This window comes from Cynocephalus volans, chromosome 11 (assembly GCF_027409185.1).
Source record: "Cynocephalus volans isolate mCynVol1 chromosome 11, mCynVol1.pri, whole genome shotgun sequence".
NCBI classification, from domain to species: Eukaryota; Metazoa; Chordata; class Mammalia; order Dermoptera; family Cynocephalidae; genus Cynocephalus; species Cynocephalus volans.
This window is the reverse complement of record NC_084470.1, coordinates 115,284,531-115,304,906: the sequence shown is the minus strand read 5'-3', so window position 1 is coordinate 115,304,906 and position 20,376 is coordinate 115,284,531. Positions and strand designations below refer to the sequence as shown.

The window sequence follows — 20,376 nt, the reverse complement described above, 5'->3', positions numbered from 1 at the left end:
ATAATAAAACAACAACAACTTATACTCAAGATTTACTACATCCTGGTGAACTGGCCAGCGAGCTTAGTTGGTTAGAGCATGATATTATAACATCAAAGGTTAAGGGTTCAGATGCCTAGACCGGCCAGCCCCCTCCCCCGCAAGAAAAAAAAAAAAAAGGATTTACTATATTCTGGGCACTGTATTAAGTGCTTTATACATATTACCTCTTTGATTCTCAAAAATATCCTATTATTTTCATTTTACCAAGAAAAAACTGAAACTTAGACGTTAAAAATTGAGAGGCACTAAGGACTACAAGGAGAATGAAAACTATTTTTTGTAGTAGCAACAATTTACATAATTGTGTCATTTTTCTCCTGCTGTGCCTCTCAGACCAAGAATAGCAACTGATCCAGCATTGTGGGTTTACAGCAATAGAGAAAGTACAGCAGAAAGATCAGGGAAATGGGGAGTTAAAGAGATAGGGAAGAAAGCAATTCAAGTAGTTGATCACTGGGTCTATGGCTCAGGGAAACAACAGCATGGCAGACGCAGGTGAGGGGAATGAAAGAATATGGAATTTAAGATTATTTAGCAGTAGTAAGAAAATTAGTAAAATATCAAGTTGAGGTAAAGTAATAAATTTTTAAAATTTCATTGATAGAAGAATCAAGGTGATGACAAACGCCAGAATGGGCCATAGTGTTAAGTTTAAGAGGAATTGGAGTCATTATTTGAGTGAAGTCACATACCTAGTAAATGCTGAGTTTAAACAAACTCAAATCTACTGTCTCCAATTTCAGTGTTATTTTCACTATTCCACAGTTGCCTATACCTCACAAGCCTTTATCCATCAACACTTTGACTATTTTCTACAATTATGTAATTTCTTGCCTTATTAAATACGGTATGTATATCAACTTTGCCTCTTCTTAATGATTTTAAGTCATCATTATTCAAATCGAGGAGTATGAGTGCTTCTCTAGTTGAGGATTCTTCCATCTTTTCCTTTAAGACAACTTTCAATTTTCACTCCTGTCGGTATACCTGCTACTACTTTCTAATTTGCTACAATATGAAACAAAACATTTTCAAGAAAAATTGGGTAATAAAGCCAGAAAGCTTAATTTTATACCTAATACTAGTCATCTAAGGGTGGTTTTTATTTCTTTTCTATGGATTGAAGACTAGGGACCATGGCAGGGCTCTGATACTTCTGAATGGATAACTGAAAAATTACTTAAACTACTGGATAACTGGGGTTCTAGACATTACTGTATTTCCAGAAACCTCTAATTAGCACTGAAATTTACTACCTCCTAAACCATTATATAAAAGTTTTTCTTAGTATGAAGTACTATTCATTCTTTTTGAGTGAATTTGTATAACAATTACAAGCACTTCTAATAATCTTCATTACCTCTTTTTTGGTTTCTTTTTTGGGATCATAATCACTATCATTCCCATCCATTGGGTGTGTTTCTTCCACATCATCATCACTGAGAAGAAACAAAGATTATTAAAATTAATTCTCTTCTTTTTATTCTATTCCAGTGCTCTTATCAAAGTGTAATATACATTCTAATAACTTTACAAAATATTCTTTAACAGAACAATTGTTGTCTTTGGGAAGATAAGCTTGTAATTTAGATTCCTGTAGTGTTGAGAAACATTTATCATTTTGGGCATACAGAATCACTTTAGCAAACATTTCTAGCTAAAAAATAGAGACCCAATGGGAATGGGATTTAGAGAAATATGATTTGGGAATGAGAACATGTATAATTTGATATAATACTTATAATTTTAGTTCTCCATTTGGAGAACAAAAACAGACAAAAACTAAACAAAATGTTTTTATACTACTAGAAAGATACAGCTACAATAAGGGGACTCCAGTTACTCAGGTAATTGTGTAAAGAGTATCTTCCACAGAATATATTCTTTAATATATTCTAAATATATGCATCGAATATATCAATACTAAGAGGAAGCATTTGTGATTATAGTCAAAAGAGATGAAGAGAGTTCTTACTATTAAAACTTCTGATCACTCAGTTCTTCCTGTCACAGCAGAAACATGAACGTAAGGATAAGAAGTATTTACAATGTGTTGTAATAATTTTCCTGCCTTAGGAAATTTAAGCAATCCAATGCAGTGTCCCTACAATGTTACTATATAAAGGCATCCAACATACCTGTCACCCTGATTATGTCTATTGGCTAGTTTACGAGCCTGGCGATCCATCAAACTTGTCCTAGAGCGAGTTTTTTTCCAGGAATAGTAATATTTTACAAGGCTTGCAATTGTCTTATCTGGAAGCTTAAAAAAAAAATCGTGTTAATATTGTCAAGTTTAATTCATAAACTCTGATGAACAAAATGAATAATATTTTTATACTATTCTTTAATAATTAATAAAAAAGGGATTAATAAAAATACAGTATTTCATGGGTACCTTCATGGATTACCGAGCTAAAAAGTTCTGTTACAGTCACAGCATCCCACCAAGCCAACACCACTAACATTTCTGAATAGTCCTATTTGTTCTGGGGGAAAGGGGAGAATATCACAAACTAACTTGGTGAGAATGTCCCCAAAAGTCACCAGTACAGCCATGTTAGTATTTGATACTTATTTTCCTTAAAAAGCAGCTCAATTATTTTTTTCCCGTTAGAATATAATTCACATAACATAAAATTCACCATTTTAAGTGTACGATTTAGTGGTTTTTAGTGTACTTACTAAATTATACAACCATCACCTCTATCTAATTCCAGAATATTTTCATAACCTCAAAAAGAAATTACATACCCATCAGCAGTCATACCCTGTACTCCCCTTTCTCTAGTCCCTGGAAACCACTGATCTACTTTCCATCTCTATAAACATTTCATTTAAATGGAATCATACAAAATATAACCTTTTGTATCTGGCTTCTTTCATTCAGCAAAATGTTTTCAGGAGCTATTCAATTCTTAACAATGGATTTTTTAAAACACTTTGTTTTAGATTCAGGTCTTAAAATAGTAAATAATACAAACAGACTTTAGCCACAAAATAAAGTCTTTGCATATTAAAATGACTAATGATCATGTGCTGATCTGTCATATTTGCAAATAAGGTTGCAAATTCCCCACCAAAAATGTTCTCTCTGATAATGGAAGATGCCCGGATATACTGGCAAACATTATTTAATTTTCACCCACTCAGGTTAAAATAGTTCAATGCAGCAACTTCTCAGATTTACATTATTTTGACACAATATAGAAATACAGAGCAGTTTTTCTCTTTAAGAAAAAAAAGCAGCAGCACCTGGGCAATATTGAAATAACATGGAATTTTTTTTCAAATGGGCTTTCATATCCAAAAATATATAAATCCTAATGTCAAAAACACTTAAAAGTAAAGTTAAAATTATGATTATTTTCCTGGAACAACAAACATATTTAATAACACTATTACACCTATATTTAAGTCAAAATAAAAATGAATTTATTATAATTAAATAGCACATAATTCATATGAGTGGCTGTAGAAAGTAAGACTTTATGCAAAATACCTATTTCAAAATATCTTTTAAAATTAAAATTAAATCGGAAAACTTTTTCATATTTAATAATTAGAAAGCGTTCAATAAATAGTAGCATAAGATGTCATTCAGGTATGAATCACAGTAGGACCAAAATTACCATACCATTTGCTGAATCCTGTGAAAGCTCTTCCCATGAAAACTAAAGGCTTGTTCAAATAGGACTTTATCTTCCACTGTCCACTCATCCGGAAAGGGAGTGAAATTAGGGAGATCAGCAAGGGACTTCTCAATGTTATGTTTATGCCAGAACAACATGCCAAGTGCCTTTGAAGAGAAATCATTCCCTTTTGGTTTTAATGGATTTATGTTCCATCACACTTAAGAGAGTTAAACACAAATTAGATTAAAATCTTAAGCCTGTGACTTCAACTGAAGATACACTCACAGTTTGGGGCTTTTAACCAGGGGCGCCCAGGTAGCAAACCTCACTTATATATTTCTTTTAAATCAGGGCCTTAGAACAGTGTATGTTCTTACATATCATATTTGCTGCAGAATATAGGAAAAACAGTAAGCTGAGGAGAGTGACTATCACTATTAAGCAGGTCTGTAGGCTCATATTAAGACTTCCACCCACATTTATTAATTTCTCAATGTGTAGGGGAAAATATGTTAAAAGGAAAATATTCAGTAAATTAATACTTGAATGAAATCAATATGTATATGAAACTATCAATTATAACACAAAACCGGAAATGCTCAGTTGGGACTTACTAGAAAAATACTTAAGTTTTAACCTTATAGAAGTATATCACAGGCTAAGTGCTTCTAAGAAGAGTATCTCCACTGCAACTTTAACAATTTAATATCTTACCACATATTTTTTAAAGTTTCCAATTATCATAACGTATACATAGAATTATTAGCAGGCATATAAATAACTTCAGTGACTTGATTACCAAGTCATAAGAAAGCCTGAAATGGACAATTTCCCAAAATTCCATAACTTTCCCCTGTATTGTAAGTTGTAGGCCTTTATCTTCACTATAAGGTATTGACTGTCACCTAGGGGATAAGCCTCTATTTTTTAAAAAGAGATATAGCACACTCCTGGTACCAAAAAGACCGGTGCACTCACTGGCTGAGTGCCGGTCACGAAAAAACGACCAAAAAAAAAAAAAGAGAGATATAGCAACTTTTAAAATAGTGAATTTGAAAGTTAATTTCCGTACTTTGATAATAGTACTTTAAAATAAACATGAAAATAAACATGTGCAATCACATTTTAACAGATTAACTTTCTCAAACAAATATTAAACAGAAAGGCAAGACTTAAAAACAAAATAGTCAAAAGTTTCAAAGTCCACAACAAGTTAATTACATTTAGATACAGACAAAGTAAACATCTCAATTTCACAAAAATATCACTTACCATATTACCGATCATAAATTTAAAAGTCTTAAATATTTATTTAAATGAAAAGTTTAACTTGTAAATCTTTTAGGTCAAAAAGTCAAAAGATAATTAACTGTACTTTTTTTTTTTTTATAAATAAGGTTTTAAAATCCTACCCACATATATTTACCCCAAAATACATCAAAACTTACTTTTCATTTTGGTGAGCATTTGCCAGAGTAATGCTGACGGTTTTCAGAAACTTTCAGAACTCAAAGCAGAATAAGAAACAGAGGTACTGAGAGAAAAATGTTCAAGCACTTGAGATGAATAATGTTTATAAAAGCAAAATCCTTAACATTGAAAGGTCAGACTTGCTAGGACTTTCGTGGTATCTATAAAGGTGGTCAAACTTATGCACTTTCTTAGAACAGACACTATCATGAGATGCTCTTTGGATTTGGTAAATACTGAGATGAGCCTTAATATTAAAATGTTTCTCTACATACCTGCTCCACATTGTAGCCATGTTTCTCCTTTGCAATTGCAATATATTCATCCACTGTAATGAAAAAATGTTATATAATTAATTCTCATTTACTTTGTTTTCCCAAGTCTACTTTTTTTTTTAACACAGCAAAATAAAATAATTTATATGCCAGGGGTGAAAAAAATGCCAAAGCCATCTTCCATAAAATGTTACAAAAACAGACATATGAACAGATCAGAAGCCCACCTGGTTTAAAATTTTATTTACAATGACTTATCTCTATGACCATATATCACTATAATCACCATATCATTATTAAATTCAATGACATTACTATAATTATTTTTTTATGCAGAAACGGACCTATCTGTGGGTAGCCAATAGAACCTAATTACACCTAATTACAGTGTGAAAATATTAATATAACTTTTTTTTTTTTTTTGGTGGCTGGCCAGTATGGGGATCTGAATCTGTGACCTTGGTATCATAAGGCTACACTCTCACCAACCGAGCTAACCAGCCAGCCATGATAATTTCTTGATTTCCTGTTACAGTCTTTTTCTGAGAAGACTCAACTGTTTAAGACTCTCTCATATTTAGAGATGGCCCAAAGCCTTTACCATCCTGTTTCTAATTGCTATATAAAGGATGGTTTATCTATAGTTTTGTCAGCTATACATAATAATGACACATTTAAGTATGCTTCAGTATCCATAAAATTTTCTCCAGTTCTTTCTGCTTGCTATACAAAGGGTGTCTGAGTATTCCATTTTCATTTATTCTCTCATATGTAATTAAGCCAACAGAATTCGTTATATAAACACTTTCAATGATGATGAAGCAGCTATTGCAAGCCTCAATGCTGAGAAGTCTGCCACATTCAGCAGTAGTCGGTTTCACTCCTTGATCCTTTAACATTATATATATATGAGTTAATATGAATACATATGAATTAATTCTTTAAACATATTTTTGAGAAGGAGTGGTTAAGAATTCTGATCATGGAACAGCTAGTCTACCTGAGCTTGATTCTCAGCTTGTTACTAGTTTTTTGGCTTTGGCCAGGTAACTTTTTGTACCTTAGTTTCCTCACTCTAAATTGGTAATAAAAACAATATCTTCCTCCTATGATTAAATGAATACATGGAAATTGCTCAGAACAGCACCTGGCACATTTCAAGTATTCTGTATTTCCTATTATTATTGATCAGTACAGTTTAATATATGAATATGCTATTATGACAGTAATGTGCCTAGAATAACAACTACTTCTTTATGGATATTATAATTCTCCAATTATAAACTTTTAGTGCAGAAAATCCAAATATTAAATTTTGTTTAGAACCCAAAGCACATAAGTACATGACAGTTCTAAATATATGCTGATTAAGTTTAACAGAAATATCTTTTAGTCCTATAGATAGAAGGCTAACCAATACCAATTGACCTGTTGTTCTCAACCCTGGCTATGCATTAGGATCAGTGCGAGACCTTTTAAAAAGTCAGATGTCCAGGTTTTACCACCGAAGATTCTGACTTAATTGGTTTAAGACAGAGAAGAGACATCAGGAATTTTTTTTAAAAAGTTCCCCAAGTGATTCCAATGCACAGCCATGGTTGAAAACCACTGCCCTAGACCTTCAGTTGGGTATTCCACATGGACACCACACTATCAGGACACGTTAGCTTTCTGAATTTCGTTTTCCACTTTGCTAAGAAATGCACCATTATATAAAACAAGACTAAAACAGCAAAATTCAGTGATACCCTGATGCTCAGTTTGAGAATAAAAACCTTTGCCTGTAATGAGAATTGAACCTGAGAAACCCAATGGTCTTTTTCATGTTCTCAGTACACAGTCCCAGGCCAAATGAACAATTTCATGTTTCCTGTTAAGAATGCCTGAAAGGCACACAATCCCTCGATTAGAACTTTTGCTGGTGTTCTAAAGCTTTTAAATAAGAATTATCAGGTATGCAGACATGTACTCAGTTTTCAATTTTTAGTTCTTATCGCATCAATAAGCATAATTAGACTTACTATGCACACAATACATAGGACATCAGTAATTTTCATGGAAATAAACCACAACGGGACATCTTAAAGACGTTAGTAAACATTTTAAAAAGACAAGCTTATTTTACAAGCTGCTAGAATAGCTATTAAGTGTTGTTGTTGTAGTTGTTGTTGTTGTTATTTAATAAGTTCAATGATAATTGAATGGAGGGATGGGATCTTAGTGTTGTTACCTGCACGTTTCCTATATCTGATGTGCCGCAAAGGATCAGGTCCGCTACATCACACTGAAGTCTAAAGCCACACCATGATTCAAGAAGTGCATGGTCAATGATCCAGAAGGTCTCCGTCCAGAAATGGAGAGCACAAAGATGACCTGATGGCTGCTGAAGTCAGTTCTTTCCCCTTTCCTCTTTAAAATGGTAATGATAATGGGCTCTTTGAAGTTTGAAGGCATTTCTTTACAGCTCCATATACTGAGGAAAAGCCTGTGTAGATGTCTACATAGTAACTCCCTCCCATGCTTGAGGATTTAAGCAGCAATGCCATCAGATCCTAGGGTTTTTTCATTCTTCTTGGGCCTGACACAAACTGGAATGATCAACCCACTATCTTTCAAAAGGAAAAACATTCTAATATAACAACCTCCATAAAAACAAACATGTAAACAAAAAAGAAAACTGTTTTCTTACGACAATCTAAAAGACCCCAAAACAAATATAAGTTGCATTTTGAATTGGCTGATAGATTCTTCTTGATATTAACAGTCAATTTCAGAAAACTTACATTTGGCATCTGGGATACTGTGATATGGAGACCATACAAGCATCCCTCCATTGTCTTTATCTGTGTACTTTGTAGCACCTGGGGAAAAAATTAATTTACTTTGAATATGATGGATTTTATATACATTCAAAATAAGGACAAAGTACGCTTTATTTCTGTTTTAGTACAGTACCTGCAAAGTAGGACAAAGAAAAAAAGTATAGGAAAACAAAGAGAAGGAAAAGATATTTACATTAGATATAATATCCTATTTATGAAAATAAAGTTAATTTTATAAATGTTGATGCTTACCCCCCCAAAAGACTTTCTTAAATACATTACACATCCCTACTTCTTGACAGAGGGTAATAAACCTGATTTAACCTTCTATACATTACTTAGGGATCATCATTAAAAACTCTTACTTTTTAAACTAGAGAGAATGCCTCAGGTATTGTTTTGCCCCATAGCTAAATAGACCAAGATTGCTGTAATTTTTAAATACTTGTGTCTGCTTTTTACAGTTTTTATTTAATCTTATTACTTGCTAAGAGTCTACCAGCTATTCCTTTTTACACTTAATTTCATTTATTACATTTTGTATTTATGTGCTCTATGTAGGAGAGTCAAAGATGTAGAATAATGCAATTTCTTCTTAATGTAATCTGAAAGTCAACTTCCAATCTAGAAGCATACTATCCTTTTCCAATTTGTTTCTAATCTGTTATAATCTAGAATGTCAGAAAAATCAAGCCCTATTAAAGCTGCATATAAATTAATAATAAAGAGAATGAATGAAAGCCTTATATAGCTCATCCCAGAGTCAAGTACATGCCATAGATTCTGTCTTTTATTTTAATTATGTGGTGGTCTTTTTCTGGCTTCTACCTAATCCTTAGCTGCATTCAAGTTAATTAAAACTATCAGCAAATGAAGCACTGCTCCACATTTTAAGAAGACTTGTCTATGAATATGTCATAACTGACTTTTATGAGGTATTGATAGGTACCAAATAATGGCCAGAATTCCAAAATTATTCACATAAAGTATTAACAGAATTGTGAGGTTAAACTGTGATTGTTTATGAAATATTTGGAAAAAAACATTCATTTCTAAGAGTAAGGGAACTACTACCATAATCTCCATCTGGAGAAGTTATCTATCAGGCAATAATTTAGTATCATTCAATAGGTTTTTTTGCTTTTTGTGTTTTTTTGGAGAACCATCATATATCACTACTGTATGTTCAATCAACAAATTTTTGGTTAAAGAATCACACACTGTTAGTAAAGCATATGAAAGCTAAAACATGAAGTTAAATTATTTTTAAATTATATGTGTTTTATGACAAGGAAAAATTAAGGATGGAGAAAAGAGAAATGAGAGACACAAAGTATGAGAAAAACTGTAATTACAAAATAAATCTAAAAATAAAATCTTTTACACAGGTGATGGTAGTCAGCATTGTACCCCCTAAATATGTATAATCAATTATGCTTCAATAAAAATAAAAAGTAAAATAAATAAAATAAAAATAAAATATTTTGTATCTTGTATCATTAATAAAAGAAAAAAACAGGAGCTTAGAATTTAAGAAAGTGCAAGTAAGAAGTTCATTATCTAAGATTTATATTCCATGAAAACACTTTCAGTTGTCTTTTAAAAACTTCAATATCAAGATACATAGTTAATTTTAAACCAATAAAAATACAAATGCAAAATAGCCAACCCATTCAATAAAAATAAAATAGAAATCCTATCTAAGTTGGTCAGAAGCTTTTACTTAATAAAATCAAACGTTTTTTTCCAACGAATATACTAAACTTCAATCTTTTAACATTGTACTGATTCTTTTTGCACAATGAATTGGCGCAAGATCATTTAAGTCCTACTTAAAGTCCTACTTAACAGAACATTGAATGCAACAAAGGAAGATTTCCATTAAGTCTCAAGTCTTAATAGCTATTGTGCTTAATATTTCCATCTCATTCTTGCATTACAGAAAGTCTGAATTAAAATGTCTTAAGTGTTTCTTTTTAAACTGATATTAAACTATCTTTTTGTATTTTTACTCATGAAGAATAGCAGTTAAGTGCTGACTGGTTAGCTCAGTTGGTTAGAGCACAGCCATGTAACACCAAGTCAAGGGTTTGGATGGGGGGGCAGGTGAGGGAGTAGTTATATTTCCCCCAAAATTCTCAGCATTGTAACTTAAGGGCCTGGTCTCACAGAAACTGGCATCCAAGCTGTGGGGAATAAGGGCTCTTCTAATATGGGGGATGGAGAGTGGGGGGAGGGGGTGGGGGCGGAGGGCAATCCTATTCCCATAGCAAAGAATGCCTAATTAGGCATTTCACAACGTTCTTTCCCTAACCTGTAATTGGACTCCACTATTTTCAATAATACTGTGTGTCAGTTAGGCCCAAGAGATGACAGAAGTTCGCAGGAAATGAGGGACACTTTAGTGTAATGGTTAATAGTGTAGATTACAGACCCAGACTCCCAGAGTATGAATCCCAGCATTGTTACTTAGTAGCTGGTCACCTTCACCTACTTAATCTCTCTGTACCTCAGCTCTCCTCATCTCTAAAAACACTGATGATGAGAGTACCTACTCTACAGAGTTTCTCAAAAATTAAATGAATAAATATGTGTAAAGTACCTGGCATATGGTGAGCTTTATACAAGACTTTACTGTTATTATTATTACTAGTGTATGCTTTTTGAAGACAGTTCCTTCTTAAGTTCCCCTTTTTCTCTATCCTGGGAAAACTTCTCACCACACCGATAAACTAAAAAAATAAATGAATAAAACCTTGTGGAGCTATAATGGCTCCATCAAAGGGCTGATGCCCGCTCTCACCAACCCCTTGAATATGAGCTTGAATAGCTGAAATGACATTGTTTTACTGACAACTCAGACTGATTCCTCTCCTGTAAAATAACAGGAGAAAGTAATTCGTAATATTAAAAATAATTTATCTACCACTTAGGATGCTTTACATCCAATGAAGTTTTACCCTTTTCCATTATAAAAGTCAGAATGAACCAAAATATTTTAAAGATATAAACCCAATATTTATTTTCTTTTTATTTGTAATATTTAAGATTATACCTCAAAACTGTCTGATAATCAAACCTGGCTCATCAACAAAATAACCAAGCCTTAGATGTATCTTATCTTCTGAATAGGTTAAAAAACTAACCAAAACCTGGATAGCAAGCTACCATAATTTTAAATGAGTATAGCAGCATGTCAGTTCTAAATTAAAATTGTTGAACAATCAGTTTTAAATAAAACATTTAAAAGTTTAATTCCTTTGAAATCATTTAGATCTCTTTTAACCACAGTTAGTAAAGTACATTTATGAGACTAGTAGGGAAAACCAACAACTAATTAAAATATAATTTGATAAGCTAGGATTCCTAAATCAATAGCAAATTTTAAAATAGGTACAAAAATAAAAATCTTCTATTACTTTTTAGATTTCCTTAATACACTATAAGGACTCTGATGGAGACCATGGAACAAATACACTACATAAAAAACTTAAATATTGAGAATATTAAGATGCTCCTAACATTTTTAAAAATTCTATTATTTATATACTAGGCTCTAAATTATATACTTACTATACCAACTTCAAACTCGGGTAAACAAAGACTTTCCCAGGGTTACCTGAGCATGAATAAATTTGAAGGGAATCAATTTTCAGACATTCAACTTCCCTATGCTCTCCTTCCCAAGACAATCTGCCCAAGGACTCACTTGCATTCTAAATTACATGTTCCTTCTACTTCTGTCATCCCTTTTTACAAATGTCCTTCTCTCAGGATTTAAAAAAAAAAAGGAAAGGCATATCTCACCCATTGTAAATCTTAAAAGAGTACACTGCCCAAAATTTTAAAAGTTCCAGAGTTCCAAAGTGTTAGAAAGACTTCTTCTCTAGGCACCAAAACTACTACAATTTTAATCAATTATGCATTAATTGTAATAACTTAGACCCTTATGTTCACAAAAACACATACTATTGTAGTACAAAAGTCAGACAGGTGATCAATGAAGCACTTTCGAGCACAAAAATATATTCTGAAACACAAAATTCTGTAGGGAAAATGCATGGAAATGATTCCAAAGTCAAAAAGGAACAATGTAAACTTTCAGACCATTAGGAGCCTGTTCATGTATCTTATAAAATAGATACTATTACATCACTATAGTATTTATATTTAATTAGATGCATTTACAATAAGAATATACAAGTTTTATTTCAGTGTCAATATTTTCAACACACTGGAGATTATGTCCTTCAACCATTTAAAATCAGTGACAAATAATAGATGTCAACGTAAAAATATGTAAGAGACTTTTTAAAAAAAAATCTTATACAGCTGTGCAAGCAAAATACTTTGAAAGCCACTACTTTAGATGAATTAACTTTCACTTAGTCTTGTGATATAGTTACCGTTGTCTCCCTTTTACAAATGAGAAAACTAAGACCCGAAGAAGTCAGGTAGTTCATCTCAGGTCACTGTGCCATATTAGCTTAAAGGCACATAAGAGGTGAGACTTCTTAATCACCTCACAAAACTATTTCTCATGATGTAAGCACAGTCAGTAGACACTAAACAAAAGTTGGGAAGATCTAGTAAACAACCGAAAGAAAATAATCAGAAATCCAGTTAGTAAATTATAGATGTTTTTAGCAACAGTCCCTTAATTAAGGTAAACTGTCCCTAATATTTTAACTTCAGTAATTCCAACACAAATCTTGATTCTTCTCATATTTTCTAAAATGATCAATTTAATAATTCCTCTTTATGTGCTTAATTTCTATCATCACTATCATCTCTTCCAATAAAAATATGCTCCACAAAAAATCCCCTTTTAATTTTCCTACATTCTGATCCTAATAATCACAGCACCTAAGAATTTTTCTTCCAAATGACTTGTATTGCTATGGGTGAACAATCTCCATAAAGATGGATTGAGTGGTTTATGAGACAAAGGTAATGAAATGAGAAAGAGAAAAGGAGAGAGAGAAGCTGACCATTTCTCAGTTTCTATCATTAATAAGTATCTTTTCCTTTATTATCTTTTCCATGGTAATGTGCTTAAATTCTCACTTAATTATACTGAATTGATGTCAAATAAAAACTTCACACAACAGTACAAGCAGAATAAAATAGAGCAGCAATACAATGTTAAATGGCATAAAGGCTCAACACTTCCTTGTAAAATATGCCTAATAATTGATCTATGTTTGCTTGACAAGATTGGCCTAGAATAGCTATAGAAAAGCCTACCTAAGTTTAAATGGTAACTGGTTTTAATTGTGTCTTTGGGTTGGGTATGCTTCTGGAAAAGATTATTAAGCAGAAAATGAATACATGAATTTAAAGAATGTGACATTTATACTTATTCTAATAAAGAATATCAATTACAGTCTGAGTAAATACTGAAAATATGACTTTCATTATTTAAAACACAGAAACATACTGTAATTTTTTTCTCCTTAAAATTCTATTTAGATTCAAAATAGGCAAAATATGAATATGATCATCAATTAAGCTGATAAATCCAAATAGAAGCCATGTAAAACCACTTAGGTTTAGACAGTATTCTGTTTAAATAAGTTATTCTTCAAATTTTGAAATTTGTTCCAGTGTTTATCATGATACAAACAAACAAAAAAATGCTTTACAGTGACCAGGTTTTGGCATGTGCAAGTTTGTTCCAGCATGAAGTCTGGCTCTTAAACACAAGACCCTTAATCAACCAGTATATAGGTGCCTTTGAAATAACATTGACTCAGAAATCTACCTAATGGCGTAAAAAGATGGACATGTTTATTAACTTAGAATTCTGGCTGCTGAGTTCTAATTTGGAAATAACTATCAATACCAAAGAAAAGCACACAGTACCAGTGAAAGCTCCTAATCAGAAAGGTGTAAATATAACCATAATCATTCTTCATAACTATGATATCCAGTCTTTACTGAATAACTGCCATGTACTCAGTCATTTAATCCTGGCAACCATTCTATAAAATAGTTTTTATAGGTAGGAAAACTGAGGCTCAGGAAAGGCGCGTGACGTTCAGAGCACAAAAATAAGAGTTAGGAGTTTGGCACTGAATTCAGTCTATCTTAAGCCAAAGTATGCTCTTTCCAAATGTCATGTTAAACCCTGAGGCAACAAGGTAATGTGAAAGTGCCCTTCACCTGCTAGCTACACGACAATGAAAATTAGCTTCACAAAACACTTAAAATTATACGAAGCCCACCAATACACACACTGACAGCCTTTGAATAAAATGTATTAACATCCATGTCATTTAGAAGGCAGCCCAAATCTAGGGAGAACTCTTGTATCACTGCTTTTACCTATTGAAAAAGAGATTCTCCTGACAATCTTTTTAATACTCACTATTTTAACCCTTCTCCCTTAGGACAGGAGGAGCCGTTACGTGAACACTTTAAATGCCTGGTAAATATTATTCTGCATGGTCCTAACAGGGAGGAGAGGAAAGAAAATACCCATCTTAAATAAACGTGTTTTCCCCAAGAAAATATAAGTAAACCCGATTAATATCCAATGGAATTCAAGAGTCCGACCGACACGTTATCACGAGCAGGCACTGGGCAAAAAATGGACCAATTGTAAGAAAGTAGGGATGGGAAGGTAGTGTTTCAAAGTGTGTTCAAAGCCTGAACCGAACAGGGTCTGGGGTGGGGTGGGGAGAAGGCAAGGCGCTCCACTTCGAGAGGCTCCAGCAAGGGCGCCTCCATATGCGGAACTCTCGCCCAATCCCCGTGCAGGCTGGAATCCCGTGACCGCCGGAGAGCCTGTTTGGAGAAAAGTAGACAGGGAGCCCGCAAGCTGGGTTGGCAGAGGACGCTGGAACCTGGCTGCTCGGGGAGAAAATGTCTCCTTGGCAGCTGCGGCCACTGTCCTGTGGTCTGACTTCCCAGGGCTGGCTCGCGAGCGAAGTGTGCCGCTGGCGTCTCCCCACCCCCTTTCCCCACCCCCATCTGTCCCCGGCCCCGACACTCCGCAGAGATGCCGGGACCAAAGCTACACCACCTACCCAAAAAGAAAGAAAAGGGACGACCCCATCTGCGCGCGGGTCGCCAGGGCTCGCCCTTGGCTTTGGCCAGTGACAGAAGCCCGGGCCCCCGCCGTCAGCCTAACGAGCGCGGCCCTGGGCTCCCGAGGGCCGGGTATGTGGCAATTGACATTTGCATGGTTCGTCCACACACAGCCCGCACATCCTCTGCTCCAGCCCTCCGCTCCGCAGCCGCTCCCCTTGCCTCGGACCCCCGACTCCGCCAAGGGCTGTCTCCCTCCGCTCACCCCGGTCCCGGTCCGGGCTCAGGGGACAGAAAGCCGATGCCACCAGCGGGCAAGCGGCCTCCAAAGGGAACCATGTTAACCTTGCAATGCACACATCTGCCCACACGCCCAGTGTCACAGCCCGGTCACTGACAGCTTCCTCGCCAGAGATGTCTACCCAGCCCAGCCCCGCATCCCCTCCCAAGCCCCACGCCCGGACCCCTATCCGGTCCACCCCACACCAAGCCCAGAAAAGGGGAGACGGGATTTTGCTTAAGCAAATATATCTACCTGGATCAAATTCAGGGATCCGAGCTTGGTATTCAGCTCCGACTCTCATCCCAACATCTGCAAAGCGATGCCAAAAAATTTTTAAAAAAAGAAAAAAGAAAAGAAAGAGAAAGAAAAAGGAAGAGACACTTAATAAAAATAAAAATTGCTGAAGGGAGGAAAGAACAGGCGGGTGGATGGGAAGATATTAACTCCGGGCACTCCGGGAGATGGCAACGGATGGGGGCGGGGAGCGTGGGGAGGGGTGAGGGCGGAGGATTGGTCGAGGGCGGAGGGACGGGGGTCGCGGGGGGTGCTGCTGCACTGCACCGGGAGTTCGAGGCTACCGCAGCGCCTGGGCTCCGAGGGGAGGGCGGGCGGGAGCGCGGCGAGGGGAGGGGGCTGGGGGAGGGGAGGAGGGAGGGGGGCTGCGGGGAGGAGTTCGAGGCTACCACCGTGCTCGTCGTCGCTGCTGCAGCCGCTCTCGGGCTCCGAGTAGTGCAGCCCGCCGTTGGTGGATGAGGCGCCGCCGCCGCCGCCGCCGCCGCCCACTGGGCTCTTGGCGCTGCCGTTGGCCGCTCGGTTCTTCCCCAGTAACTCGGGCCCTTTCTCCATCATGCCAGGCATGGTAGAAGAGGGGAGGGGGAAAGGTGAGGGGAAGAGGCAGGCGTCAGGGTGAAGGGGGAGCTGGCTTACGAGCGCGGGCGGGAGGGAGAGAGGAGGAGGAGGGTGTTAATATGGAGCCGCCATAACCGCCCCGGTCCGGCAGTAGCGCAGTCGCCTCACAACAACCCGCCCCGGCCCCGCCTCTCTTCCCTCCTCCCTCCGCCGCCGCCTCCCGCCCCGCGCAGTCCCGGGCGCCCCTCTCGGCCGCGCCGCGCTCTACGCCGCCGCCGGTATCACTCCGCCCCGCAGGGAGGTTCCGGCCGCCTGAGGGGGGAGGCGAGGAGCAGAGGGGGAGGGGCGGGGAAGCCCCGCTCGCCGCTGGGCCGGGCAACCCCCACCGAGCGCTGATAAAATCGCCGCAGAGGCGCGGCCGCCGCTTGGGCTTCCTTCCTAGGGGGCGCTCTGCAGCGCGGGCGGGAGGCGCGCGCGACGGAGCGGGACTCTTTGCCCTCTCAGAGCGGAAGGAACGCGGTCGGTCCGAGAAAGGGCCGGCGCGACCCCACCGCCCGAGTGGGGGGGGCGGCCCCCCTTTTGCGGACGGGGCTGCGGGTCGGGGCGGCCGGGCGGCTCTTGGTCGAAGCGCGGGCCTCCTCAGATGTTGCGGCGGGCCGGCCGTGCGGCTCCCCCGGCTCCTCCAGCGGCGTCGAGCTGGTAGCGCGCGCCTGGCCGCCGCGCAATCGCGCAGTCTAGCAGGGCGGCCATGGGGCTCCGAGGCACAGCCGACAAGAGAGTAGACTCAGCCATGACGATCTGTTTTTATTTCTGAATCTCGGAACTGGGGCCTAATTGTCTAGAGAGACTGGGGGTGGCGAGATGAGTTTCCGGGGTTGAGCAATGCAGCTGTGTTTTGCTGAAGGCTTTTTTTTTTTTAACTTTGTCTTCCTCTTCCCACCTTTCTTTTTTTCGTTCGTTTTTGCTGTTTCAGTAGTTGGAGAGTGAATGCTGTGAGTGGGGAAATAAAATTAGGACGGGGTCCTTGCCCAGCTGGCGCTCCCTCAGTCTGCGCTGACCCGTGGTCCCGGCTTGGAGCAGCCCCGTGGGGAGGGCGGAGTCTGCAAGCATAGGTGAGGCAAGAGCTGCGTTCTTGCCGGGGTTCCAGCCTGGAACGAGATCTGCTCTGTAATGCTTTCCTGAATTGCATTCGGCGAAAGGAATATGGAATTGCATTTACCACTTTACCGGATTTGAGGACATCTGCTGCGCGCCACACGGCCTGGCGTTGGGGCTATTCACGATTTTCTTTTTTTCTTTTCTTTTCTTTTCTTTTCTTTTCTTTTCTTTTCCCACCCTCACGCGTAAGCAGAAGTGAGTGAAGGCTTACTGTGAGCGTCTAGTATGCGGATGTATGCCAAGCAGTATTTGGGGTCAACAGTGAGATGTTCTCTAAACACTTGAAAATAAAGATGGTCCTGTAAGAATTCTATCACAGGTCACTGCACAGTGGATCAAACCAGAAATGAGCTTCTCTGGCCAAGAACAAGCCTTTACTGAGAGAAATAACATAACTAAGTCAGGAATTGAGCCAAGAAAACCCTGGGAAGTAAATAATTTGGCAGGGCCCCTGTCTGAAGAGGAAAGTCTCCTGCATACGTGCAAAAAATATCTATTTCTTCATTTCTCTATCAAAATTTGGTATGATTCCATTAAATATTTGAATCATACAACTAAACCTTTTATTCTGTTCCTTTTCTCAACAAATATAGTTCTGAATATTGGAGAGAACACCCTGGCTGAATGAATAGCCACTTTCTGTAACAGTTATATTGTTTATTGTAAACTAATACATTGGTATTTTGATTTTTATACAGGAGCTTTTAATGAACATGATTCAGCTGCTCTGGTCCTGCAGCACAAAAGCCACACCCTGCTTTTAGGGAATCCACCAGATTAAATGCTACTCTGAGCCCTCTTAATCAGCTAGCTGTGTAACAACCTGCCTTTGCAACACATCCCATGCGCTTTACTGAAAGGAGTCTGCATATAGATAAGGGACCAAAACACTGTGAAGATTTGGAGACCTTTGTAACTTATTTCTGTTTATTAGTAAAGTCCTTAAAGTGAAAATATTCCACTCCTGAATATGGCAAAGAGGGCTACGCAGAGAAGATTGTATTCCACTGTTGGGAAAAGAACCAAGGGTGGGGGGAGTAGGGTGGGTATGGCATTTTTGAAAAAGAAAAGAAAGTAGTTTTTTGCTTTGCCTCCTGTAGAAAAGGAAAGCACCTGAAGCTGGCATGGTTCTGAAGGAGAATCAATGGGCCTTAAAATGTTTTCACAAGAGTTAATGAGTATATAAAGAAAAAGATCTATGAAAATGTTTGGAATGCCTGTCTATGAAGGGGTTAAAGGAGGAAAAGAAGGTGGGCAAGGAAGAAAGCATTAGGAATGGGTGAATAAACAATGTCCAGGGATGCAGAGTCATGAGAAGGGTTTAAGAAAAGGTCTTTAGATTTATTACCTAGAAAGATGTTGGTTATTTTGTCTAGTTTTTTTGTTTTTACTGTTTTTTGAAGATTCTTACTATTTTAATCATTTTATATTTGAAAGAGACAATACTTTCTTCTAGTTCCAAAGTCCATGTAAGAGGATATACTTAAATATTGTACTGGAGATCACAGCATTTGCAAAAAGGCAAGGAGAAATGAATAAGGATTGGAAATAAATACATAAATCCCTTATTCAGAGAAAGTATGGTAGTCTATCATATTTTATACATAAAATTAAAATCTATAAATCATTAGATTTAATAAATGAATTTAAATAAATTTAGCAAATGGTTGGATATAGTCAGTATATAAAAATCAGCTGTATTTTTATATACTAACACCAAACAATTGGAAAGTGGATTTTTAAAAATGTGATGCCGTATTCAAATGCATCAAAAATATCGTATATCTGTATATTATCATTTCTTATGCCTACTGTGACAGATTATCACAAACTTGGTGGCTTAAAACAAATTATTCTCTCAGTTCTGGAGACCAGAAGTCTGAAATCAAAGCATCAGTGGGACTGCACATCTTCCAGAGGTTCTGAGGGAGAGTCTGTTCCTTACCTTTTCTAGTTTCTGGTGTCTGCTGGCATTCCTTGGTTTGAAGCCACATCAGACCAACCACTGTTTCTGTCTTTACATTGTCTTCTCTGTGTGTCTCAAATTTCCTTCTAGCTCTCATATAAGGGTAGTAGGATGGCATTTAGGGTCCACTTGGGTAATCCAGGATAATCTTCTCATCTCCAGATCCGTGATCACATCTGTGAAGATGCTTTTTCCAAATAAGGTAACAGTTACAGTTTCCAGAGATTAAGACCTGATATCTTTGGGGGTGTGATTCAGCCCACCAAAGTTAGGAATAAATCTTATGAAAGATGTGTAAGAACTCATACTGATAATTGTATTATTGAGAGAAATTAGAGGAGACCCAAAGAAATGAGTGGATAGACTATGCTCATGGATTGGAGGATTCAATAGTGTAAACATATCAATTCTATCCAATTTGATCTGTAGATTTAGTCTGATTTCAATTACAGTCCCAGCAGATTGTGTGTGTATATAAATTGACAAGCTGATTCTAAAATTTATATGGAAACTGAAAAGGTCAAGAACAGCCAAGACAATCTGGAAGAAAAACAAAGTTGGAGGAGTTATACTAGCAGATATTAATACTTAAAAAGCTACAAAGGATAGAAACACCAATGGAACTGAATAGAGTTCTCAAACAGATGCTTACATGAACATTTTATGGAAAGGTAACACTGTAGTAATATGGAGAAAAATGGATGTTTCAATGAAGTGGTTCTGGAGCAATTGTTTATCCATGTGAAACGAAAGAAACTTTAGTGCCTACTCCTCATATGAAAAAAAATAAAGAAAAAAGAAAATAAGTTCCAAGTAGATTGTTGTAGAGGATTCATAAAGCAAA

At 37.3% G+C, this 20,376-nt stretch overlaps 1 protein-coding gene across 5 annotated transcripts in view; it reads right to left on the bottom strand.

The window, feature by feature from the left end:
* Positions 1-16,567, bottom strand: part of RCOR3 (REST corepressor 3) — a 46,118-nt gene extending 29,551 nt beyond the window's left edge. For 2 of the 5 annotated variants that reach the window (XM_063113929.1, XM_063113931.1), the window contains exons 1-7: positions 16,243-16,567; positions 15,812-15,868; positions 8,206-8,283; positions 5,423-5,475; positions 3,680-3,841; positions 2,181-2,305; positions 1,403-1,481 (exon numbers count right to left, since the gene is read on the bottom strand). In XM_063113929.1, coding sequence (XP_062969999.1) covers positions 1,403-1,481; positions 2,181-2,305; positions 3,680-3,841; positions 5,423-5,475; positions 8,206-8,283; positions 15,812-15,868; positions 16,243-16,417 — 729 coding nt within the window. In that variant the 5' untranslated portion in view covers positions 16,418-16,567. Of the gene's footprint in view, positions 1-1,402; positions 1,482-2,180; positions 2,306-3,679; positions 3,842-5,422; positions 5,476-7,652; positions 7,734-8,205; positions 8,284-15,811; positions 15,869-16,242 lie in introns of those variants that run through there. The other 3 variants (XM_063113930.1, XM_063113932.1, XM_063113933.1) reach the window with 2 other exon arrangements.
* Between the last annotated feature and the right edge of the window lie 3,809 nt (positions 16,568-20,376).